A 24,619-nucleotide genomic window follows, 5' to 3' on the forward strand; every position below is an offset into this window, starting at 1 on the left:
TTCACCCACAGCTCTCTCCTTCACCCACAGCTCTCTCTTCACCCACACCTCTCTCCTTCACCCACAGCTCTCTCCTTCACCCACAGCTCTCTCCTTCACCCACAGCTCTCTCCTTCACCCACAGCTCCCTCCTTCACCCACAGCTTCCTCCTTCACCCACAGCTCTCTCTCTCACCCATCTCCCCCTCCGCAGCTCCACCGCTACTCCCCGTCGCCCCGCCGCCTCCTGTTGCTCCTCGCCTCCGGCTGGCTCCTGTCGGCTCTGCTGGGCGCTCTCCCCTCTCTGTCCCCTCTCCTTCACCCACAGCTCTCTCCTCTCTCCTTCACCCACAGCTCTCTCCCCTCTCCTTCACCCACAGCTCTCTCCTCCCTCCTTCACCCACAGCTTTCTCCCCTCCCTCCTTCACCCACAGCTCTCTCCTTCACCCACAGCTCTCTCCTTCACCCACAGCTCTCTCCTTCACCCACACCTCTCTCCTTCACCCACAGCTCCCTCCTTCACCCACAGCTCTCTCTCTCACCCCTCTCACCCCTCTCCGCAGCTCCACCGCTACTCCCCGTCGCCCCGCCGCCTCCTGTTGCTCCTCGCCTCCGGCTGGCTCCTGTCGGCTCTGCTGGGCGCTCTGCCCGCCCTGGGCTGGAACTGCGTAGGGGAGCTGGCCTCGTGCTCCACTCTGCTGCCGCTCTACGCCCGCTCGTACCTCGTGTTCAGTGTGGCGCTCCTGAGCGCCACCATCGCCGTGCTCCTTGCCTCCTACGGCGCCGTTCTGACACGCGCCTGCCGAGGGAGGGTCCACCGGCGGATGGCGTGTTCACTCACAAGGGGTGGGTGGGGGGTGGGGGTGGTGGGTGGGGGGTGGGGGTGGTGGGGGTGGGTGGTGGGGGGTGGGGGTGGGTGGGGGTTGAGTGAGTGGGTGGGTGGGGGTGGTGGTGGGGGGTGGGTGGGTGGGGGTGGGAGGGGGGTTGGGGGGGTGGAGGTGGGGGGTGGGTGGGGGGGGTGGGGGTGGGGGGGTGGGGGGGGGTGGGGGAGGTGGGTGGGTGGGTGGGTGGGTGAGTGGGTGGGTGAAAGGGTGGGTGGGTGAGTGGTTAGGTGAGTAAGTGGGTGAGTGAGTGAGTGGGTGAGTGAGTGGGTGAGTGAGTGGGTGAGTGGGTGGGTGGGTGGTGAGTGGGTGAGTGGGTGAGTGGGTAGGTAAGTGGGTGGGTGAAGGGGTGGGTGGGTGAGTGGATGGGTGAGTGGGTGGGTGGGTGAGTGAGTGAGTGGGTAGGTAAGTGGGTGGGTGAGTGGGTGAGTGGGTGAGTGGGTGGGTGAGTGAGTGAGTGAGTGAGTGAGTGGGTGAGTGGGTGGGTGAGTGAGTGGGTAGGTAAGTGGGTGGGTGAGTGAGTGAGTGAGTGGGTGGGTGAGTGAGTGAGTGAGTGGGGGGTGAGTAAGTGAGTGAGTGGGTGAGTGAGTGGGTGAGTGAGTGGGTGGGTGAGTGAGTGAGTGAGTGGGGGGGTGAGTGGGTGGGTGAGTGAGTGAGTGGGTGAGTGAGTCGGTGAGTGAGTGAGTGAGTGGGTGGGTGAGTGGGTGAGCGGGTGGGTAAGTGGGTGAGTGAGTGAGTGGGTGAGTGAGTGGGTGAGTGGGTGGGTGAGTGAGTGAGTGAGTGGGGGGGTGAGTGGGTGGGTGAGTGAGTGAGTGGGTGAGTGAGTGAGTGGGTGAGTGAGTGGGTGAGTGGGTGGGTGGGTGAGTGGGTGAGTGGGTGAGTAAGGGGTGGGTGAGTGGGTGAGTGAGTGGGTGAGTAAGTGGGTGAGTGAGTGAGTGAGTGGGTGAGTGGGTGGGTGAGTGGGTGAGTGAGTGGGTGGGTGAGTGAGTGGGTGGGTGAGTGGGTGAGTGAGTAAGTGGGTGAGTGAGTGAGTAAGTGGGTGAGTGGGTGAGTGAGTGGGTGAGTGGGTGAGTGGGTGGGTGGGTGGGTGAGTGGGTGGGTGAGTGAGTGGGTAGGTGAAGGGGTGGGTGAGTGAGTGGGTGGGTGAGGGGGTGGGTGGGTGGGTGAGTGGGTGAGTGGGTAGGTAAGTGGGTGGGTGAAGGGGTGGGTGGGTGAGTGGATGGGTGAGTGAGTGAGTGAGTGGGTGAGTGAGTGAGTGGGTAGGTGGGTGAGTGAGTGGGTGAGTGAGTGAGTGGGTGAGTGAGTGGGGGGGTGGGTGAGTGGTTAGGTGAGTAAGTGGGTGAGTGAGTGAGTGGGTGAGTGAGTGGGTGAGTGAGTGGGTGGGTGAGTGGGTGGGTGAGTGGGTGAGTGGGTAAGTGGGTGAGTAGGTGGGTGAGTGAGTGGGTGAGTGAGTGGTGAGTGAGTGGGTGAGTGAGTGGGTGAGTGAATTGGTGAGTTAGTGAGTGAGTAGGAGAGTGAGTGAGTGAGTGGGTGAGTGAGTGAGTGGGTGAGTGAGTTGGTGAGTGAGTAAATTGGTGAGTGAGTGAGTGAGTAGGAGAGTGAGTGAGTGAGTGGGTGAGTGAGTGAGTGGGTGAGTGAGTGGGTGGGTGAGTGAGTGGGTGAGTGAGTGGGTTGGTGAGTGAGTAGGTGAGTGAATGAGTGGGTGATTGGGTGAGTTAGTGGGTGAGTGAGTGGGTGGGTTAGGGGGTGGGTGGGTGGGTGAGTGGGTGAGTGAGTGGGTGGGTGAGTGGGTGAGTGGGTGGGTGAGTGGGTGAGTGGGTGAGTGGTGTTGGTGGGTGAGTGAGTGAGTGGGTGAGTGAGTGGGTGGGTGAGTGGGTGAGTGGGTGGGTGAGTGGGTGAGTGGGTGAGTGAGTGGGTGGGTGAGTGGGTGAGTGGGTGGGTGAGTGGGTGAGTGAGTGAGTGAGTGGGTGAGTGAGTGGGTGGGTGAGTGGGTGGGTGAGTGGGTGAGTGGGTGAGTGAGTGGGTGAGTGAGTGGGTGGTGAGTGAGTGGGTGAGTGGGTGAGTGGGTAGGTAAGTGGGTGGGTGAGTGGGTGAGTGGGTGAGTGGGTGAGTGGGTGAGTGAGTGGGTGGGTGAGTGAGTGAGTGAGTGGATGAGTGAGTGGGTGAGTGGGTGGGTGAGTGAGTGGGTGAGTGAGTGGGTGAGTGGGTGAGTGGGTGGGTGGATGAGTGGGTGGGTGAGGGGGTGAGTGAGTGGGTGGATGGGTGAGTGGGTGGGTGAGGGGGTGAGTGAGTGGGTGAGTGGGTGGGTTGGTGGGTGGATGAGTGGGTGAGTGAGTGGGTAGGTGAAGGGGTGGGTGGGTGAGTGGATGGGTGAGAGGATGGGTGGGTGAGTGAGTGGGTGAGTGGGTGAGTGAGTGGGTGAGTGGGTGGGTGAGTGAGTGAGTGAGTGGATGAGTGAGTGGGTGAGTGGGTGGGTGAGTGAGTGGGTGAGTGGGTGAGTCGGTGGGTGAGTGGGTGAGTGGGTGAGTGAGTGGGTGGGTGAGTGAGTGAGTGGGTGGATGGGTGGGTGGATGGGTGGGTGAGTGGGTGAGTGAGTGGGTGAGTGAGTGAGTGGGTGAGTGAGTGGGTAGGTGAAGGGGTGGGTGGGTGAAGGGGTGGGTGGGTGAGTGGATGGGTGAGAGGATGGGTGGGTGAGTGAGTGGGTGAGTGGGTGAGTGAGTGGGTGAGTGGGTGGGTGAGTGAGTGAGTGAGTGGATGAGTGAGTGGGTGAGTGGGTGGGTGAGTGAGTGGGTGAGTGGGTGAGTCGGTGGGTGAGTGGGTGAGTGGGTGAGTGAGTGGGTGGGTGAGTGAGTGAGTGGGTGGATGGGTGGGTGGATGGGTGGGTGAGTGGGTGAGTGAGTGGGTGAGTGAGTGAGTGGGTGAGGAGTGGGTAGGTGAAGGGGTGGGTGGGTGAGTGAGTGGGTGAGTGAGTGAGTGGGTGAGTGGGTGAGTGCTGGGTAGGTGAAGGGGTGGGTGGGTGAGTGGATGGGTGAGAGGATGGGTGGGTGAGTGAGTGGGTGAGTGGGGGGGTGAGTGAGTGAGTGGGTGGGTGAGTGAGTGGGTGAGGTGGGTGGGTGGGTGGGTGAGTGGGTGAGTGAGTGGGTGAGTGAGTGGGTGAGTGGGTAGGTGGGTGAGTGGTGAGTGAGTGGGTGAGTGAGTGGGTGAGTGAGTGGGTGAGTGAGTGGGTGAGTGGGTGGGTGAGTGGTGAGTGAGTGGGGGGTGAGTGGGTGGGTGAGGGGGTGAGTGAGTGAGTGGTTGGGTGGGTGGGTGAGTGAGTGGGTGGGTGAGTGAGTGGGTGGGTGAGTGAGTGGGTGGGTGAGTGAGTGGGTGAGTGGGTGAGTGAGGGGGTGAGTAAGTGGGTGGGTGAGTGAGTGGGTGAGTGAGGGGGTGAGTGGGGGGGTGAGTGAGTGAGTGGGTGGGTGAGTGAGTGGGTGAGTGGGTGGGTGAGTGAGTGGGTGAGTGGGTAGGTGGGTGAGTGAGTGAGTGGGTGAGTGAGGGGGTGAGTGAGTGGGTGAGTGAGTGGGTGAGTGAGTGAGTGGGTGAGTGAGTGGGTGGGTGAGTGGGTGAGTGAGTGGGTGAGTGAGTGGGTGGGTGAGGGGGTGGGTGAGTGAGTGAGTGGGTGAGTGGGTGGGTGAGTGGGTCGGTGTGTCTCTCTCTCCCCGTGTCTCTCTCTCCCCGTGTCTCTCTCTCTCTCTCTCTCCCCGTGTCTCTCTGCCCGTGTCTCTCTCTCTGCCCGTGTCTCTCTGCAGGCCCACGTGTCCGCACGCTGTCCCTGCTCGGCACGCTGCTGTCTCTCATCGGAGTCTTCATCATGTGCTGGTGTCCGCTGTTCGCTCTGCTGCTGATGGACGCCGTCTGTACAGGGACAGCTGAACGCAGACACCAGAGGTGTCCCCAGCTCTATCAGGTAGCCTGTGTCTCTCTGTCTCTGTGTCTGTGTCTCTGTGTCTCTCTGTCTCTGTGTCTCTCTGGCTCTGTGTCTCTGTGTCTCTCTGTCTCTGTGTCTCTCTGGCTCTGTGTCTGTGTCTCTGTGTCTCTCTGTCTCTGTGTCTGTGTCTCTGTGTCTCTCTGTCTCTGTGTCTCTCTGTCTCTCTGTGAGACTCTCTGTCTCTGTGTCTGTGTCTCTCTGTCTCTGTGTCTGTGTCTCTCTGTCTCTCTGTCTCTCTGTCTCTGTGTCTCTGTGTCTCTCTGTGAGACTCTCTGTGTGTCTCTCTGTCTCTGTGTCTCTCTGTCTCTGTGTCTCTCTGTCTCTGTGTCTCTCTGTCTCTGTGTCTCTCTGTCTCTGTGTCTCTCTGACTCTGTGTCTCTCTCTGTCTCTGTGTCTCTCTGTCTCTGTGTCTCTCTGTCTCTGTGTCTCTCTGTCTCTGTGTCTGTGTCTCTGTGTCTCTCTGTCTCTGTGTCTCTGTGTCTCTCTGGCTCTGTGTCTCTCTGTGAGTCTCTCTGTGGGTCTCTCTGTGTCTCTCTGTTTGTCTGTGTCTCTCTGTCTCTGTGTCTCTCTGTCTCTGTGTCTCTCTGTCTCTGTGTCTCTCTGTCTCTGTGTCTGTGTCTCTCTGTCTCTCTGTCTCTCTGTGAGACTCTCTGTGTGTCTCTCTGTGTCTCTCTGTCTCTGTGTCTCTCTGTCTCTGTGTCTCTCTCTGTCTCTGTGTCTCTCTGTCTCTGTGTCTCTCTGTCTCTGTGTCTCTCTGTCTCTGTGTTTCTCTGTGTGTGTGTCTCTCTGTCTCTGTGTCTCTCTGTCTCTGTGTCTCTCTCTGTCTCTGTGCCTCTCTGTGTCTCTGTGTCTCTCTGTCTCTGTGTCTCTCTGTCTCTGTGTCTCTCTGTCTCTGTGTCTCTCTGGCTCTGTGTCTCTCTGTCTCTGTGTCTCTCTGTCTCTGTGTCTGTGTCTCTCTGTTTCTCTGTCTCTGTGTCTCTCTGTCTCTGTGTCTCTCTGTGAGACTCTCCGTGTGTCTCTCTGTGAGTCTCTCTGTGTTTCAGTGTCTCTCTGTGAGTCTCTCTGTGTTTCAGTGTCTCTCTGTGAGTCTCTCTGTATTTCAATGTCTCTCTGTGTGTCTCTCTGTGAGTCTCTGTGTATCTCTGTCTCTGTGTCTCTGCCTCTGTGTCTCTCTGTGAGTCTCTCTGTGTGTCTCTCTGTGAGTCTCTCTGTGTTTCAATGTCTCTCTGTAAGTCTCTCTTTGTGTCTCTTTGTGTGTCTCTGTTTGTCTGTGTCTCTCTGTCTCTGTGTCTCTCTGTCTCTGTGTCTCTCTGTCTCTGTGTCTCTCTGCCTCTGTGTCTCTGTGAGTCTCTCTGTGTGTCTCTCTGTGAGTCTCTCTGTGTTTCAGTGTCTCTCTGTGAGTCTCTCTGTGAGTCTGTGTTTCAGTGTCTCTCTGTGAGTCTCTCTGTGTCTCTGTGTTTCAGTGTCTCTATGTGAGTCTCTCTGTGTCTCTCTGTGAGTCTCTCTGTGTTTCAATGTCTCTCTGTGTGTCTCTCTGTGAGTCTATTTGTGTTTAAATGTCTATCTTTGTCTCTCTGTGAGTCTCTGTGTATCTCTGTCTCTGTGTCTCTGCCTCTGTGTCTCTCTGTGTGTGTCTCTGTGAGTCTCTCTGTGTTTCTGTGTCTCTCTGTAAGTCTCTCTTTGTGTCTCTTTGTGTGTCTCTGTTTGTCTGTGTCTCTCTGTCTCTGCCTCTGTCTCTCTCTGTGAGTCTCTCTGTGTGTCTCTCTGTGTCTCTCTGTTTGTCTGTGTTTCTCTGTGTCTCTCTGTCTCTCTGTCTCTCTGTGAGTCTCTCTGTGTGTCTCTCTGTGAGTCTCTCTGTCTGTCTCTCTGTGAGTCTCTCTGTGTGTCAGTGTCTCTCTGTGAGTCTCTCTGTGCGTCTCTCTCTGTGTCTCTCTGTTTGTCTGTGTCTCTCTGTGTGTCTCTCTGTGTGTCTGTGTCTCTCTGTCTCTGTGTCTCTCTGTCTCTGTGTCTCTCTGTCTCTCTGTGAGTCTCTCTGTGTGTCTCTCTGTGAGTCTCTCTGTGTGTCTGTGTCTCTCTGTCTCTGTGTCTCTGCCTCTGTGTCTCTCTGTCTCTCTGTGAGTCTATCTGTGTGTCTCCCTGTGAGTCTCTCTGTGTTTCTGTGTCTCTCTGTGAGTCTCTCTGTCTGTCTCTCTGTGAGTCTCTCTGTGTTTCTGTGTCTCTCTGTCTCTGTGTCTCTCTGTCTCTGTGTCTCTCTGTCTCTCTGTGAGTCTCTCTGTGTGTCTCTCTGTGAGTCTCTCTGTGTTTCTGTGTCTCTCTGTGGGTCTCTCTGTGTGTCTCTCTCTGTTTGTCTGTGTCTCTCTGTCTCTGTGTCTCTGCCTCTGTGTCTCTCTGTCTCTCTGTGAGTCTCTCTGTGTGTCTCTCTGTGAGTCTCTCTGTGTTTCAATGTCTCTCTGTGTCTCTCTGTGTGTCTCTCTGTGTCTCTCTGTTTGTTTGTGTCTCTCTGTCTCTGTGTCTCTGTGTTTCTGTGTCTCTCTGTGAGTCTCTCTGTGTGTCTCTCTCTGTGTCTTTCTGTTTGTCTGTGTCTCTCTGTCTTTGTGTCTCTGCCTCTGTGTCTCTCTGTCTCTCTGTGAGTCTCTCTGTGTGTCTGTGTCTCTCTGTCTCTGTGTCTCTGCCTCTGTGTCTCTCTGTCTCTCTGTGAGTCTATCTGTGTGTCTCCCTTTGAGTCTCTCTGTGTTTCTGTGTCTCTCTGTGAGTCTCTCTGTCTGTCTCTCTGTGAGTCTCTCTGTGTTTCTGTGTCTCTCTGTCTCTGTGTCTCTCTGTCTCTGTGTCTCTCTGTCTCTCTGTGAGTCTCTCTGTGTGTCTCTCTGTGAGTCTCTCTGTGTTTCTGTGTCTCTCTGTGGGTCTCTCTGTGTGTCTCTCTCTGTTTGTCTGTGTCTCTCTGTCTCTGTGTCTCTGCCTCTGTGTCTCTCTGTCTCTCTGTGAGTCTCTCTGTGTGTCTCTCTGTGAGTCTCTCTGTGTTTCAATGTCTCTCTGTGTCTCTCTGTGTGTCTCTCTGTGTCTCTCTGTTTGTTTGTGTCTCTCTGTCTCTGTGTCTCTGTGTTTCTGTGTCTCTCTGTGAGTCTCTCTGTGTGTCTCTCTCTGTGTCTTTCTGTTTGTCTGTGTCTCTCTGTCTTTGTGTCTCTGCCTCTGTGTCTCTCTGTCTCTCTGTGAGTCTCTCTGTGTGTCTCTCTGTGAGTCTCTCTGTGTTTCAATGTCTCTATGTGTCTCTCTGTTTGTCTGTGTATCTTTGTCTCTGTGTCTCTGCCTCTGTGTCTTTCTGTGAGTCTCACTGTGTGTCTCTCTGTTTGTCTGTGTCTCTCTGTCTCTGTGTCTCTGCCTCTGTGTCTCTCTCTCTGTGAGTCTCTCCGTGTGTCTCTCTGTGAGTCTCTCTGTGTGTCTCTCTGTGTCTCTCTGTTTGTCTGTGTCTCTCTGTCTCTGTGTCTCTGCCTCTGTGTCTCTCTGTCTCTCCGTGAGTCTCTCTGTGTGTCTCTCTGTGAGTCTCTCTGTGTTTCAATGTCTCTCTGTGTCTCTCTGTGTGTCTCTCTGTGTCTCTCTGTTTGTCTGTGTTTCTCTGTCTCTGTGTCTCTGTGTTTCTGTGTCTCTCTGTGAGTCTCTCTGTGTGTCTCTCTCTGTGTCTTTCTGTTTGTCTGTGTCTCTCTGTCTCTGTGTCTCTGCCTGTGTGTCTCTCTGTCTCTCTGTGAGTCTCTCTGTGTGTCTCTCTGTGAGTCTCTCTGTGTGTCTCTCTGTGTCTCTCTTTTTGTCTGTGTCTCTCTGTCTCTGTGTCTCTGCCTCTGGATCTCTCTCTGTGAGTCTCTCTGTGTGTCTCTCTGTGTTTCAATGTCTCTCTGTGACTCTCTGTGTGTCTCTCTGTGTCTCTCTGTTTGTCTGTGTCTCTCTGTCTCTGTGTCTCTGTGTTTCTGTGTCTCTCTGTGAGTCTCTCTTTGTGTCTCTCTCTGTGTCTTTCTGTTTGTCTGTGTCTCTCTGTCTCTCTGTCTCTGTGTCTCTGCCTCTGTGTCTCTCTGTCTCTCTGTGAGTCTCTCTGTGTGCCTCTCTGAGTCTATTTGTGTTTAAATGTCTCTCTATGTCTCTCTGTGAGTCTCTGTGTGTCTCAATGTCTCTCTGTGTGTCTCTGTGAGTCGTTGTGAATCTGTGTCTCTGTCTGTGTCTCTCTGTCTGTGTCTCTGTGTGTGTCTCTCTGTCTCTCTGTGTCTCTTTTTGTGTCTCTCTTTCTCTCTCTCTGTCTCTTTGTGTGTCTCTGTGTCTCTCTGTTTGTCTGTGTCTCTCTGTCTCTGTGTCTCTGCCTCTGTGTCTCTCTGTCTCTCTGTGAGTCTCTCTTTGTGTCTCTCTGTGTCTCTCTGTTTGTCTTTGTCTCTCTGTCTCTGTGTCTCTGCCTCTGTGTCTCTCTGTCTCTCTGTGAGTCTCTCTGTGTGTCTCTCTGTGAGTCTCTCTGTGTTTCAATGTCTCTCTGTGTCTCTCTGAGTCTATTTGTGTTTAAATGTCTCTCTTTGTCTCTCTGTGAGTCTCTGTGTGTCTCAATGTCTCTCTCCGTCTCTCTTTGTCTCTCTGTGAGTCTCTCTGTGTTTCAATGTCTCTCTGTGAGTCTCTCTGTGTGTCTCTCTGTGTCTCTCTGTGAGTATATTTGTGTTTAAATGTCTCTCTGTGAGTCGCTGTGTGTGTCTGTTTGTGTGTCTCTGTGTCTCTCTGTCTGTGTGTCTGTGTCTCTGTGTGTGTCTCTCTGTCTTTTTGTGTGTCTCTGTCTCTCTGTGTCTCTGTGTGTGTCTCTGTGTCTCTCTCTGTCTGTGTCTCTGTCTGTGTCTCTCTGTGTCTCTGTGAGTCTATGTGTGTCTCTGTGAGTCTTGGTTTCTCTCTGTGTCTCAATGTGTCTCTTTGTCTTTGTCTCTGTCTCTCTCTCTGTCTCTCTCTCTCTCTCTCTAGTGTCTCTGTGTGTCTCTGTCTCTCTGTGTGTGTCTTCAGTGAGGGAAAAAAGTATTTGATCCCCTGCTAATTTTCTACGTTTGTCCATTGACAAAGAAATGATCAGTCTATAACTTTAATGGTAGGTTTATTTGAACAGTGAGAGACAGAATAACAACAACAAAATAATCCAGAAAAACGCATGTCAAAAATGTTATAAATTGATTTGCATTTTAATGAGGGAAATAAGTATTTGACCCCCTCTCAATCAGAAAGATTTCTGGCTCCCAGGTGTATTTTATACAGGAAACTAGCTGAGATTAGGAGCACACTCTTAAAGGGAGTGCTCCTAATCTCAGCTTGTTACCTGTATAAAAGACACCTGTCCACAGAAGCAAGCAATCAATCAATCAGATTCCAAACTCTCCACCATGGACAAGACCAAAGAGCTCTCCAAGGATGTCAGGGACAAGATTGTAGACCTATACACGAGGCTGGAATGGGCTACAAGACCATTGCCAAGCAGCTTGGTGAGAAGGTGACAACAGTTGGTGCGATTATTCGCAAATGGAAGAAACGCAAAAGAACTGTCAATCTCCCTCGGCCTGGGGCTCCATGCAAGATCTCACCTCGTGGAGTTGCAATGATCATGAGAACGGTGAGGAATCAGCCCAGAACTACACGGGAGGATCTTGTCAAATGATCTCAAGGCAGCTGGGACCATAGTCACCAAGAAAACAATTGGTAACACACTACGCCGTGAAGGACTGAAATCCTGCAGCGCCCGCAAGGTCCCCCTGCTCAAGAAAGCACACATATAATGTCCGTCTGAAGTTTGCCAATGAACATCTGAATGATTCAGAGGACAACTGGGTGAAAGTGGTGTGGTCAGATGAGACCAAAATGGAGCTCTTTGGCATCAACTCAACTCGCCGTGTTTGGAGGAGGAGGAGGAATGCTTCCTATGACCCCAAGAACACCATCCCCACCGTCAAACATGGAGGTGGAAACATTATGCTTTGGGGGTGTTTGTCTGCCAAGGGGGGACAGGACAACTTCACCGCATCAAAGGGACGATGGACGGGGCCATGCACCGTCAAATCTTGGGTGAGAACCTCCTTCCCTCAGCCAGGGCATTGAAAATGTTTCGTGGATGGGTATTCCAGCGTGACAATGACCAAAAACACACGACCAAGGCAATAAAGGAGTGGCTCAAGAAGAAGCACATTAAGGTCCTGGAGTGGCCTAGCCAGTCTCCAGACCTTAATCCCATAGAAAATCTGTGGAGGGAGCTGAAGGTTCGAGTTGCCAAACGTCAGCCTCGAAACCTTAATGACTTGGAGAAGATCTGCAAAGAGGAGTGGGACAAAATCCCTCCTGAGATGTGTGCAAACCTGGTGGCCAACTACAAAAAACATCTGACCTCTGTGATTGCCAAAAGGAGTTTTGCCACCAAGTTTTGCAGAGGGGTCAAATACTTATTTCCCTCATTAAAATGCAAATCAATTCATAACATTTTTGACATGCGTTTTTCTGGATTTTTTTGTTGTTATTCTGTCTCTCACTGTTCAAATAAACCTACCATTAAAATTATAGACTTATCATTTCTTTGTCAGTGGGCAAACGTACAAAATCAGCAGGGGATCAAATACTTTTTCCCCCCACTGTATGTATGTGTGTCTGTGTGTGTATCTGTGTACCCTCTGCTCACGATCATTAAGGACCTGCTACAGCAGAGGTGTAGGGAATTCCAACAAGACCTACATCTCTGCTTTATTGACCTGGTCAAGGCCTATGATACCATCAGTAGGCTTGGGCTCTGGGTCATTCTTCGTGCTTTCGGAGTACCTGACCCTCTGCTCACGATCATTAAGGACCTTCATGATGGTGAGCGGGCCCGGGTAAAACCACGTGGCCGGGAGTCAGAGCCATTCCCTGTTAACCTTGGGGTGCGACAGGGATGTCCTCTGGCTCCCACATTATTTAACATCTATTTTGACCACGTAGTTCGTGAAGCCTTCAATAGCTGTACCGGAGGAATCTCGATATGGTACAGATATAATGGGAGGCTGATCGATGCCCGGGTGCGGTCAAGGGATGGCTCCCTATTGCTCAACCACGTTATGTATGCTGATGATTTGGTAATAGCTGCTCATTCAGAGGAGGAGTTGGAGACGCTGCTGCTGAGACTGGAGCGTGCCACTAAGAGGTGGGGCCTTACCATCAGCCCCACCAAAACTAAGCACCTGCCTGGGTATTTTGTACCATCGGACACTCCACCCCCACAACTCCCAATCGGTGATGGGGCAGTTGTGGAGAGAGTGGAGAGTTTCCCAAACCTGGGCAGTGTGCTCATGACCGGCTCCAGTTTAACAGCAGAGGTCTCACTCCGAATCAGTCGAGCGGCAATATCTTTTCATCGGTTGCGTAACGCTGTGTGGAAGCTACCTGGTCTGTCGCTCTGCACTAAGCTTCAGGTCTTCTCGGCCACGGTCATTCCCTCCCTTCTCTACGCTTGCGAAACGTGGACCCCTCTAATGGAACATCTACGCCGGTTAGAAACATTTAGGCTGGCCTGCCTGCGATCCATCCTGGGTTTAACCAGGCTGGATTGTGTGAAGAGCTCACAAATCCTTGAAAGATCTGGGCAGGGTCCCATCGGTGAGCTCCTCCGGCAGGCAAGGCTGCGTTGGCTGGGTCATGTAGCCCGCATGCCCAGCCACCGCATGCCGAAACAGCTTTTGTTCGGCCGGATCGAGGGGGCTAAACGGGCGCGGCACGGGCTAGAGAAGAGATGGAGTGATGTGGTACAGGAGGACGTGGAGCTGAGTGGACTTGCCGATGACTGGTACCAGCGGTGTCAAGATCGGCCTCTGTGGAGGAGGCTCGTGAAGGACGCTACTGGGCAGTTGGAGGCAGTCGCCCTCCAACAACAACGGAGGGCGGAGGTGCGACGCTCACAACAACGAACGGAGTGCCGGGTGGCTAAAGCACAGCAGGTTGGCACAGTAGGGGGCACAGGTGGTGCATCAGCCAGTCATCTCAGTCAGTCGACCCGTGGCACCTGGGTCTGCCCCGTGACCTCCTGCCAGCGGGCGTTCGACACTTCACGTGGCCTCAGGGTGCACATAGCCTGGCACAAGGGTCGTGGTGACGTCACCGCCACTTAGTGGCGAATGGCGGTTGTTGTTGTGTGTGTGTGTCTGTGTGTGTGTCTGTGTGTGACTGTGTGTGACTGTGTGTCTGTGTGTGACTGTATCTGTGTATCTGTGTGTGTGTCTCTGTGTCTGTGTGTGTCTGTGTGTGTGACTGTGTGTCTCTGTGTGTGTCTCTGTGTGTGTGTCTCTGTGTCTGTGTGTGTCTGTGTGTGTGACTGTGTGTATCTGTGTGACTGTGTGTCTCTGTGTGTGTCTCTGTGTGTGTGTCTCTGTGTGTGTGTCTCTGTGTGTGTGTGACTGTGACTGTGTGACTGTGTGTGTGACTGTCTCTGTGTGTGTGACTGTGTATCTGTGTGTGTGTCTCTGTGTGTCTCTGTGTGTGTGTGTATCTGTGTGTGTCTGTGTGTCTCTGTGTGTGTGTATCTGTGTGTGTCTGTGTGACTGTGACACTGTGTGTCTCTGTGTGTGTCTCTGTGTTTGTGTCTGTGTGTGACTGTCTCTGTGTGTGTGTCTGTGTGTGTGTGACTGTGTGTCTCTGTGTGTGTCTCTGTGTGTGTGTCTGTGTGTGTGACTGTGTGTGTGTGACTGTGTCTCTGTGTGTGTGTGACTGTGTATCTGTGTGACTGTGTGACTGTGTGTGACTGTGTCTCTGTGTCTGTGTGTGTGTCTGTGTGTGTATCTGTGTGTGACTGTATCTGTGTGTGTGTCTCTGTGTGTGTCTGTGTGTGACTGTATCTGTGTGTGTGTGTGTGTCTCTGTGTGTGTGTGTCTCTGTGTGTGTGTCTATGTGTGTGTGTGTCTCTGTGTGTGTGTTTCTGTGTCTGTGTGTATCTGTGTGTGTGTGACTGTGTGTATCTGTGTGACTGTGTGTCTCTGTGTGTGTCTCTGTGTGTGTGTGTGACTGTGTGTGACTGTGTGTGTGTGTCTCTGTGTATCTGTGTGTGTCTGTGTGTGTGACTGTGTCTCTGTGTGTGTGACTGTGTATCTGTGTGTATCTGTAGTGGTTAGCGCTACGCTGCGCTATGAACCTGGCGACCCGGGTTCGATTCCCGCTCACGGCCAACACCAGTGACGATTATCTGAACCGGTCCCGGGCCTCCCCTAGGTCGACTCAGCCTCAAATGAGTACCTGGTGTAGCGGTGTGTAAACATCGCCACTAGGGAGACAAAGGCGGTCGGGCGTGGCGCTGGCCACCCACCCCCTCGTGTACCGTTCCGGCCTTCATAGGTGCTCGCTAACAGCACTTGCCCCTACAGTCTGTCAAGGCTATATGGGGGATCTTTGTCTTGTGTGTATCTGTGTGTGTGTGACTGTATCTGTGACTGTGTGTGTGTGTCTCTGTGTGACTGTGTGTGACTGTATCTGTGTCTGTGTGTGACTGTGTGTGACTGTGTGTGTCTGTGTGTGACTGTGTGTGTCTGTGTGTGACTGTGTGTGTCTGTGTGTGACTGTGTGTGTCTGTGTGTGTCTGTGTGTGTGACTGTGTGTGACTGTGTGTGACTGTGTGTGTGACTGTGTGTGTGACTGTCTGTGTGTGTCTCTCTGTGTGTCTCTGTGTGTGTGTGACTGTGTGTGTGTGTGTCTCTGTGTGACTGTGATACTGTGTCTCTGTGTGTGTATCTGTGTGTGTGTCTATGTGTGTGTCTCTGTGTGTGTGACTGTGTGTCTGTGTGTGTGTGTGACTGTGTGTCTCTGTGTGTGTGTCTGTGTCTGTGTGTGTCTGTGTGACTGTGACACTGTGACTGTGTGTGTGACTCTCTGTGTGTGTGTGACTGTATCTGTGTGTGTGACTGTGTGTATCTGTGTGTGTACTGTGTGTGTGTGACTGTATCTGTGTGTATCTGTGTGTGTACTGTGTGTGTGTGACTGTATCTGTGTGTCTGTGTGTGTGTCTCTGTGTGTGTGTGACTGTGTATCTTTGTGTGTGTGACTGTATCTGTGACTGTGTGTGTGTCTCTGTGTGTGTGTGACTGTGTGTCTGTGTGACTGTCTCTGTGTGTGTGTGTGACTGTGTCTCTGTGTGTGTCTCTGTGTGTGTGTGACTGTATCTGTGTGTGTCTCTGTGTTTGTGTGTGTGACTGTGTCTCTGTGTGTGTGTGTCTGTGTGTGTGTCTGTGTCTCTGTGTGTGACTGTGACTGTGTGTGTCTGTGTGTGTGTCTGTGTGTGTGTGTCTGTGTGTGTGTGTCTGTGTGTGTGTGTCTGTGTGTGTGACTGTGTGTGTCTCTGTGTGTGTCTCTGTGTGTGTGTCTCTGTGTGTGTGTCTCTGTGTGTCTGTCTGTGTGTGTGTGTCTCTGTGTGTGTCTGTGTGTCTGTCTGTGTGTGTCTCTGTGTCTGTGTGACTGTGTATCTGTGTGTGTGTCTCTGTGTGTGTGACTGTGTGTGTGTGTGACTGTATCTGTGACTGTGTGTGTCTCTGTGTGTGACTGTCTCTCTGTGTGTGTGTGTATCTGTGACTGTGTGTCTCTGTGTGACTGTCTCTCTCTCTGTGTGTGTGACTGTATCTGTGTGTCTCTGTGTGACTGTCTCTCTCTCTGTGTGTGTGTATCTGTGACTGTGTGTCTCTGTGTGACTGTGTGTCTGTGTGTGTGTCTCTGTGTGTGTGTGTGTCTCTGTGTGTGTGTATCTGTGACTGTGTGTGTCTGTGTGTGACTGTCTCTGTGTGTGTGTCTGTGTGTATCTGTGTGTGTACTGTGTGTGTGACTGTATCTGTGTGTCTGTGTGTGTGTCTCTGTGTGTGTGTGACTGTGTATCTTTGTGTGTGTGACTGTATCTGTGACTGTGTGTGTGTCTCTGTGTGTGTGTGACTGTGTGTCTGTGTGACTGTCTGTGTGTGTGTGTGTGACTGTGTCTCTGTGTGTGTCTCTGTGTGTGTGTGACTGTATCTGTGTGTGTGTCTCTGTGTTTGTGTGTGTGACTGTGTCTCTGTGTGTGTGTGTGTCTGTGTCTCTGTGTGTGACTGTGACTGTGTGTGTCTCTGTGTGTGTGACTGTGTGTGTCTGTGTGTGTGTGTCTGTGTGTGTGTGTCTGTGTGTGTGACTGTGTGTGTCTCTGTGTGACTGTGTGTCTGTGTGTGTGTCTCTGTGTGTCTGTCTGTGTGTGTGTGTCTCTGTGTGTGTCTGTGTGTCTGTCTGTGTGTGTCTCTGTGTCTGTGTGACTGTGTATCTGTGTGTGTGTCTCTGTGTGTGTGACTGTGTGTGTGTGTGTGACTGTATCTGTGACTGTGTGTGTCTCTGTGTGTGTGACTGTGTGTGTGTGTGTGACTGTATCTGTGACTGTGTGTGTCTCTGTGTGTGACTGTCTCTCTGTGTGTGTGTGTGTGTATCTGTGACTGTGTGTCTCTGTGTGACTGTCTCTCTCTCTCTGTGTGTGTGACTGTATCTGTGTGTCTCTGTGTGACTGTCTCTCTCTCTGTGTGTGTGTGTATCTGTGACTGTGTGTCTCTGTGTGACTGTGTGTCTGTGTGTGTGTCTCTGTGTGTGTGTGTGTCTCTGTGTGTGTGTATCTGTGACTGTGTGTGTCTGTGTGTGACTGTCTCTGTGTGTGTGTCTGTGTGTGTGTGACTGTGTGTCTCTGTGTGTGTGTCTGTGTGTGTGTGTGTGTGTCTGTGTGTGTGTCTGTGTGTGTGTCTCTGTGTGTGTGTCTGTGTGTGTATCTGTGTGTGTGTGTCTGTGTGTGTGTCTGTGACTGTGTGTGTCTGTGACTGTGTGTGTCTCTGTGTGTCTCTGTGTGTGTGTGTGACTGTGACACTGTGACTGTGTCTCTGTGTGACTGTCTCTCTCTCTGTGTGTGTGTATCTGTGACTGTGTGTATCTGTGACTGTGTCTCTGTGTGTGTGTGTGTCTGTGTGACTGTGACACTGTGACTGTGTGTGTGTGACTGTCTCTCTGTGTGTGTGTGTGTCTGTGTGTGTGTGACTGTCTCTGTGTGTGTGTGACTGTGTGTCTCTGTGTGACTGTCTCTCTGTGTGTGTGTGTGTATCTGTGACTGTGTGTATCTGTGTGACTGTCTCTCTGTGTGTGTGTGTGTATCTGTGACTGTGTGTATCTGTGTGACTGTGTGACTGTGTGTGTGTGACTGTGTGTGTGTCTGTGACTGTGTATCTCTCTGTGTGTATCTGTGTGACTGTGACACTGTGACTGTCTCTCTCTCTGTGTGTGACTGTGTGTGTGACTGTGTGTGTCTGTGACTGTCTCTCTCTATCTGTGTGTGTGTGACTGTGTGTGTGTCTGTGACTGTGTGTCTCTCTGTGTGTATCTGTGTGACTGTGACACTGTGACTGTCTCTCTCTCTGTGTGTGACTGTGTGTGTGACTGTGTGTGTCTGTGACTGTCTCTCTCTATCTGTGTGTGTGTGACTGTGTGTGTGTCTGTGACTGTGTGTCTCTCTGTGTGTATCTGTGTGACTGTGACACTGTGACTGTCTCTCTCTCTGTGTGTGACTGTGTGTGTGACTGTGTGACTGTGTGTGACTGTATCTGTGTATCTGTGTGTGTGTCTGTGTGTGTCTCTGTGTGTGTGTCTGTGTGTGTGTATCTGTGTGACTGTGACACTGTGACTGTGTGTATCTGTGACTGTGACACTGTGACTGTGTGTGTCTGTGTGTGTCTGTGTGACTGTGACACTGTGACTGTGTGTGTGTCTGTGTGTGTGTGTGTATCTGTGACTGTCTCTCTGTGTGTGTGTGTGTCTGTGACTGTGTGTATCTGTGTGTCTCTGTGTGTGTGTGTATCTGTGACTGTCTCTCTCTGTGTGTGTGTGTCTGTGACTGTGTGTATCTGTGTGTCTCTGTGTGTGTGACTGTGTGTATCTGTGACTGTGACACTGTGACTGTCTCTCTCTGTGTGTGTGTGTGTATCTGTGACTGTGTGTGTCTGTGTGTGACTGTGTCTGTGTGTGACTCTCTCTCTGTGTGTGTGTGTATCTGTGACTGTGTGTATCTGTGTGTCTCTGTGTGTGTGACTGTGTGTATCTGTGACTGTGACACTGTGACTGTCTCTCTGTGTGTGTGTGTGTGTATCTGTGACTGTGTGTGTCTGTGTGTGACTGTGTCTGTGTGTGACTCTCTCTCTGTGTGTGTGTATATCTGTGACTGTGTGTATCTGTGTGTCTCTGTGTGTGTGACTGTGACACTGTGACTGTGACACTGTGACTGTGTGTGTGTGTCTCTGTGTGACTGTCTCTCTCTCTGTGTGTGTGACTGTCTCTCTGTGTGTGAGACTCTATCTGTGACTGTGTGTATCTGTGTGACTGTGTGTATCTGTGACTGTGTGTGTCTGTGTGTGACTGTATCTGTGACTGTGTGTGTGTGTGTGACTGTGACACTGTGACACTGTGACTGTGTGTATCTGTGTCTCTGTGTGTGTGTGTGACTGTGTATCTGTGACTGTGTGTATCTGTGTATCTGTGTGTGACTGTGTGTGTGTGTCTGTGTGTCTGTGTAACTGTGACACTGTGTCTGTGTGTATCTGTGTGACTGTGACACTGTGACTGTGTGTGTGTGTGTGTCTGTGTGTCTGTGTGTGTGACTGTCTCTCTGTGTGTGTGACTGTGACACTGTGACTGTGTCTCTGTGTGTGTGTCTGTATCTGTGTGTGTGACTGTGACACTGTGACTGTGTGTATCTGTGTGTGTGTGTCTGTATCTGTGTGTGTGACTGTCTCTCTGTGTGTGACTGTGACACTGTGACACTGTGACTGTGTGTGTCTGTGTGTGTGTGTCTGTATCTGTGTGTGTGACTGTCTCTCTGTGTGTGACTGTGACACTGTGACACTGTGACTGTGTGTATCTGTGTGTGTGTGTCTGTATCTGTGTGTGTGACTGTCTCTCTGTGTGTGTGACTGTGACACTGTGACTGTGTGTATCTGTGTGTGTGTGTCTGTATCTGTGTGTGTGACTGTCTCTCTGTGTGTGACTGTGACACTGTGACTGTGTGTGTCTGTGTGTGTGTGTCTGTATCTGTGTGTGTGACTGTCTCTCTGTGTGTGTGACTGTGACACTGTGACTGTGTGTATCTGTGTGTGTGTGTCTGTATCTGTGTGTGTGACTGTCTCTCTGTGTGTGTGACTGTGACACTGTGACTGTGTGTATCTGTGTGTGTGTGTCTGTATCTGTGTGTGTGACTGTCTCTCTGTGTGTGTGACTGTGACACTGTGACTGTGTGTATCTGTGTGTGTGTGTCTGTATCTGTGTGTGTGACTGTCTCTCTCTGTGTGTGTGACTGTGACACTGTGACTGTGTGTATCTGTGTGTGTGTGTCTGTATCTGTGTGTGTGACTGTCTCTCTGTGTGTGTGACTGTGACACTGTGACACTGTGACTGTGTGTGTGACTGTGACACTGTGACACTGTGACTGTGTGTGTCTGTGTGTGTGTGTCTGTATCTGTGTGTGTGACTGTCTCTCTGTGTGTGACTGTGACACTGTGACACTGTGACTGTGTGTCTCTGTGTGTGTATCTGTGTGTGTGTCTGTATCTGTGTGTGTGACTGTCTCTCTGTGTGTGTGACTGTGACACTGTGACTGTGTGTATCTGTGTGTGTGTGTCTCTATGTGTATCTGTGTGTGTGACTGTCTCTCTCTGTGTGTGTGACTGTGACACTGTGACACTGTGACTGTCTCTCTGTGTGTGTGTCTCTGTGTGACTGTGTGTCTCTCTGTGTGTGTGACTGTGACACTGTGACACTGTGACTGTCTCTCTGTGTGTGTGTCTGTGTGTGACTGTCTCTCTCTCTGTGTGTGTGACTGTGTGTGTATCTGTGTGTCTCTATGTGTATCTGTGTCTGTGTGACTGTGTCTCTCTGTGTGTGTGACTGTGACACTGTGACTGTGTCTCTCTCTCTGTGTGTGTGTCTGTGTGTGTCTGTGACTGTGTGTGTCTCCGTGTGTATCTGTGTGTCTGTGTGTGTGTGTCTGTGTGTGTGTGTGACTGTATCTGTGACTGTGTGTGTCTCCGTGTGTATCTGTGTGTCTGTGTGTGTGTGTCTGTGTGTGTGTGTCTGTGTGTGTGACTGTGACACTGTGATTGTGTGTCTCTGTGACTGTCTCTCTCTCTGTGTGTGTGTGACTGTGTGTGTGACTGTATCTGTGTGTGTGTGTCTGTATCTGTGTGTGTGACTGTCTCTGTGTGTGTCTCTGTGTGTGTGTCTCTGTGTGTGTCTCTGTGTGTGTCTCTGTGTGTCTCTGTGTGTGTCTGTGACACTGTGACACTGTGACTGTATCTCTCTCTGTGTGACTGTCTCTCTGTGTGTGTATCTGTCTCTATGTGTATCTGTGTGACTGTGTCTCTGTGTGTGTAGGCGAGTTGGTTCCTGCTGTTGGCGCTGTTCAACTCGGCCCTCAACCCGCTCGTCTACGGCCTCGCCAGCCGCGACTTCCGCTTCCACTGCCTCGCCTTGCTACTGCCCACAGCCAACACCTCCTCATCATCATCATCATCCGCATCATCATCATCATCATCCTGCTGGTGCTGCTGCTGCTGTTGCCCTTCACAATCCTCATCCTGGTGCTGTCCTTCACAATCCTCCTCATCATCCTCATCATCATCCTCCTGCTGGTGCTGCCATTCACAATCCTCATCATCATCCGCATCATCATCATCATCATCCTCCTGCTGGTGCTGCTGCTGTTGCCCTTCACAATCCTCATCCTGGTGCTGTCCTTCACAATCCTCCTCATCATCCTCATCATCATCATCCTCCTGCTGGTGCTGCCCTTCACAATCCTCATCATCATCCGCATCATCATCATCATCCTCCTGCTGCTGCTGGTGCTGCCCTTCACACTCCTCCTCATCCTGGTGCTGCCCTTCACAATCATCATCATCCTCCTCCTGGTGCTGCCCTTCACAATCATCATCATCCTCCTGCTGGTGCTGCCATTCACAATCCTCATCATCATCCGCATCATCATCATCCTCCTCCTGCTGGTGCTGCCCTTCACACTCCTCCTCATCCTGGTGCTGCCCTTCACAATCATCATCATCATCATCCTCCTGGTGCTGCCCTTCACAATCCTCCTCATCCTCCTCCTTCTGCTGCCATTCACAATCCTCATCATCATCCGCATCATCATCATCATCATCCTCCTGCTGGTGCTGCTGCCCCTCCCCCATCTCCTGCTGCCCCCCCAACTCCCCCTCCCGCTGCCCTCCGGCTGCCCTCCTGCTGCTACCCACGGCCTCCTCCCGCTGTTGAATTCACCCCAAGGCAAAATCCTCCACACAAACTACAACACCACCAGCTGTTGAATTCACCACAGGGCAAAGCCTCCACACAAACTACTACACCACCACCAGCTGTTGAATTCACCACAGGGCAAAACCTCCACACAAACTACTACACCACCAGCTGTTGAATTCACCACAGGGCAAAACCTCCACACAAACTACTACACCACCACCAGCTGTTGAATTCACCACAGGGCAAAACCTCCACACAAACTACTACACCACCAGCTGTTGAATTCACCACAGGGCAAAGCCTCCACACAAACTACTACACCACCAGCTGTTGAATACACCAAAGGGCAAAACCTCCACACAAACTACTACACCTCCAGCTGTTGAATTCACCACAGGGCAAAACCTCCACACAAACTACTACACCAGCTGTTGAATTCACCACAGGGCAAAACCTCCACACAAACTACTACACCACCACCAGCTGTTGAATTCACCACAGGGCAAAACCTCCACACAAACTACTACACCACCACCAGCTGTTGAATTCACCACAAGGCAAAACCTCCACACAAACTACTACACCACCACCAGCTGTTGAATACACCACAGGGCAAAACCTCCACACAAACTACTACACCACCAGCTGTTGAATTCACCACAGGGCAAAACCTCCACACAAACTACTACACCACCAGCTGTTGTTGAATTCACCACAGGGCAAAACCTCCACACAAACTACTACACCACCAGCTGTTGTTGAATTCACCACAGGGCAAAGCCTCCACACAAACTACTACACCACCAGCTGTTGAATTCACCACAGGGCAAAAACTCCACACAAACTACTACACCACCAGCTGCTGTTGAATTCACCACAGGGCAAAACCTCCACACAAACTACTACACCACCACCAGCTGTTGAATTCACCACAGGGCAAAACCTCCACACAAACTACAACACCACCACCAGCTGTTGAATTCACCACAGGGCAAAACCTCCACACAAACTACTACACCACCACCAGCTGTTGAATTCACCACAGGGCAAAACCTCCACACAAACTACTACACCACCAGCTGTTGAATTCACCACAGGGCAAAGCCTCCACACAAACTACTACACCACCAGCTGCTGTTGAATTCACCACAGGGCAAAACCTCCACACAAACTACTACACCACCAGCTGTTGAATTCACCACAGGGCAAAGCCTCCACACAAACTACTACACCTCCAGCTGTTGAATTCACCACAGGGCAAAACCTCCACACAAACTACTACACCACCACCAGCTGTTGAATTCACCACAGGGCAAAGCCTCCACACAAACTACTACACCACCAGCTGCTGTTGAATTCACCACAGGGCAAAGCCTCCACACAAACTACTACACCACCAGCTGTTGAATTCACCACAGGGCAAAACCTCCACACAAACTACTACACCACCACCAGCTGTTGAATTCACCACAGGGCAAAGCCTCCACACAAACTACTACACCACCAGCTGTTGAATTCACCACAGGGCAAAACCTCCACACAAACTACTACACCACCAGCTGTTGAATTCACCACAGGGCAAAACCTCCACACAAACTACTACACCACCACCAGCTGTTGAATTCACCACAGGGCAAAACCTCCACACAAACTACTACACCACCAGCTGTTGTTGAATTCACCACAGGGCAAAACCTCCACACAAACTACTACACCACCAGCTGTTGTTGAATTCACCACAGGGCAAAACCTCCACACAAACTACTACACCACCAGCTGTTGTTGAATTCACCACAGGGCAAAACCTCCACACAAACTACTACACCACCACCAGCTGTTGAATTCACCACAGGGCAAAGCCTCCACACAAACTACTACACCACCAGCTGCTGTTGAATTCACCACAGGGCAAAACCACCACACAAACTACTACACCACCAGCTGCTGTTGAATTCACCACAAGGCAAAACCTCCACACAAACTACTACACCACCAGCTGTTGTTGAATTCACCACAGGGCAAAGCCTCCACACAAACTACTACACCACCACCAGCTGTTGAATTCACCACAGGGCAAAACCTCCACACAAACTACTACACCACCACCAGCTGTTGAATTCACCACAAGGCAAAGCCTCCACACAAACTACTACACCACCAGCTGCTGTTGAATTCACCACAGGGCAAAACCTCCACACAAACTACTACACCACCACCAGCTGTTGAATTCACCACAGGGCAAAACCACCACACAAACTACTACACCACCAGCTGCTGTTGAATTCACCACAAGGCAAAACCTCCACACAAACTACTACACCACCACCAGCTGTTGAATTCACCACAGGGCAAAACCTCCACACAAACTACTACACCACCAGCTGTTGAATTCACCACAAGGCAAAACCTCCACACAAACTACTACACCACCACCAGCTGTTGAATTCACCACAAGGCAAAGCCTCCACACAAACTACTACACCACCAGCTGCTGTTGAATTCACCACAGGGCAAAACCTCCACACAAACTACTACACCACCACCAGCTGTTGAATTCACCACAAGGCAAAGCCTCCACACAAACTACTACACCACCAGCTGCTGTTGAATTCACCACAAGGCAAAACCTCCACACAAACTACTACACCACCAGCTGCTGTTGAATTCACCACAGGGCAAAACCTCCACACAAACTACTACACCACCACCAGCTGTTGAATTCACCACAGGGCAAAACCACCACACAAACTACTACACCACCAGCTGCTGTTGAATTCACCACAAGGCAAAACCTCCACACAAACTACTACACCACCACCAGCTGTTGAATTCACCACAGGGCAAAACCTCCACACAAACTACTACACCACCAGCTGTTGAATTCACCACAAGGCAAAACCTCCACACAAACTACTACACCACCACCAGCTGTTGAATTCACCACAGGGCAAAACCACCACACAAACTACTACACCACCACCTGCTGTTGAATTCACCACAAGGCAAAGCCACCACACAAACTACTACACCACCAGCTGTTGAATTCACCACAGGGCAAAGCCTCCACACAAACTACACCACCACCAGCTGTTGAATTCACCACAGGGCAAAGCCTCCACACAAACTACTACACCACCAGCTGTTGAATTCACCACAGGGCAAAACCTCCACACAAACTACTACACCACCAGCTGCTGTTGAATTCACCACAGGGCAAAGCCTCCACACAAACTACTACACCACCACCAGCTGTTGAATTCACCACAGGGCAAAGCCTCCACACAAACTACTACACCAGCTGCTGTTGAATTCACCACAGGGCAAAGCCTCCACACAAACTACTACACCACCACCAGCTGTTGAATTCACCACAGGGCAAAACCTCCACACAAACTACACCACCACCAGCTGTTGAATTCACCACAGGGCAAAGCCTCCACACAAACTACTACACCACCAGCTGTTGAATTCACCACAGGGCAAAGCCTCCACACAAACTACACCA

General features: G+C 51.6%; 1 protein-coding gene and 1 long non-coding RNA gene across 2 annotated transcripts in view; one reads left to right on the top strand and one right to left on the bottom strand.

Annotated features, from left to right (window-relative positions):
* The window catches only part of LOC142908522 (uncharacterized), a 25,689-nt gene extending 4,971 nt beyond the window's left edge, over positions 1–20,718 (top strand). The window contains exons 3-5 of the mRNA XM_076059254.1: positions 12–825; positions 4,649–4,806; positions 20,233–20,718. Coding sequence (XP_075915369.1) covers positions 12–825; positions 4,649–4,772 — 938 coding nt within the window. The 3' untranslated portion in view covers positions 4,773–4,806; positions 20,233–20,718. The remainder of the gene's footprint in view (positions 1–11; positions 826–4,648; positions 4,807–20,232) is intronic.
* Positions 20,719–21,223: 505 nt separating this feature from the next.
* On the bottom strand, positions 21,224–22,722 carry LOC142908514 (uncharacterized). The gene is made up of 4 exons (XR_012931852.1): positions 22,648–22,722; positions 21,734–21,840; positions 21,364–21,415; positions 21,224–21,308 (listed from the first exon to the last, which is right to left on the bottom strand). It is a non-coding gene; the product is annotated as an uncharacterized LOC142908514 (long non-coding RNA).
* Between the last annotated feature and the right edge of the window lie 1,897 nt (positions 22,723–24,619).

This window comes from Petromyzon marinus (genome assembly GCF_048934315.1).
Source record: "Petromyzon marinus isolate PM22_M1 ecotype Great Lakes invasive population chromosome 85 unlocalized genomic scaffold, UKy_Petmar_22M1.pri1.0 chr85_unloc.1, whole genome shotgun sequence".
In the NCBI taxonomy this organism is placed as follows: Eukaryota; Metazoa; Chordata; class Hyperoartia; order Petromyzontiformes; family Petromyzontidae; genus Petromyzon; species Petromyzon marinus.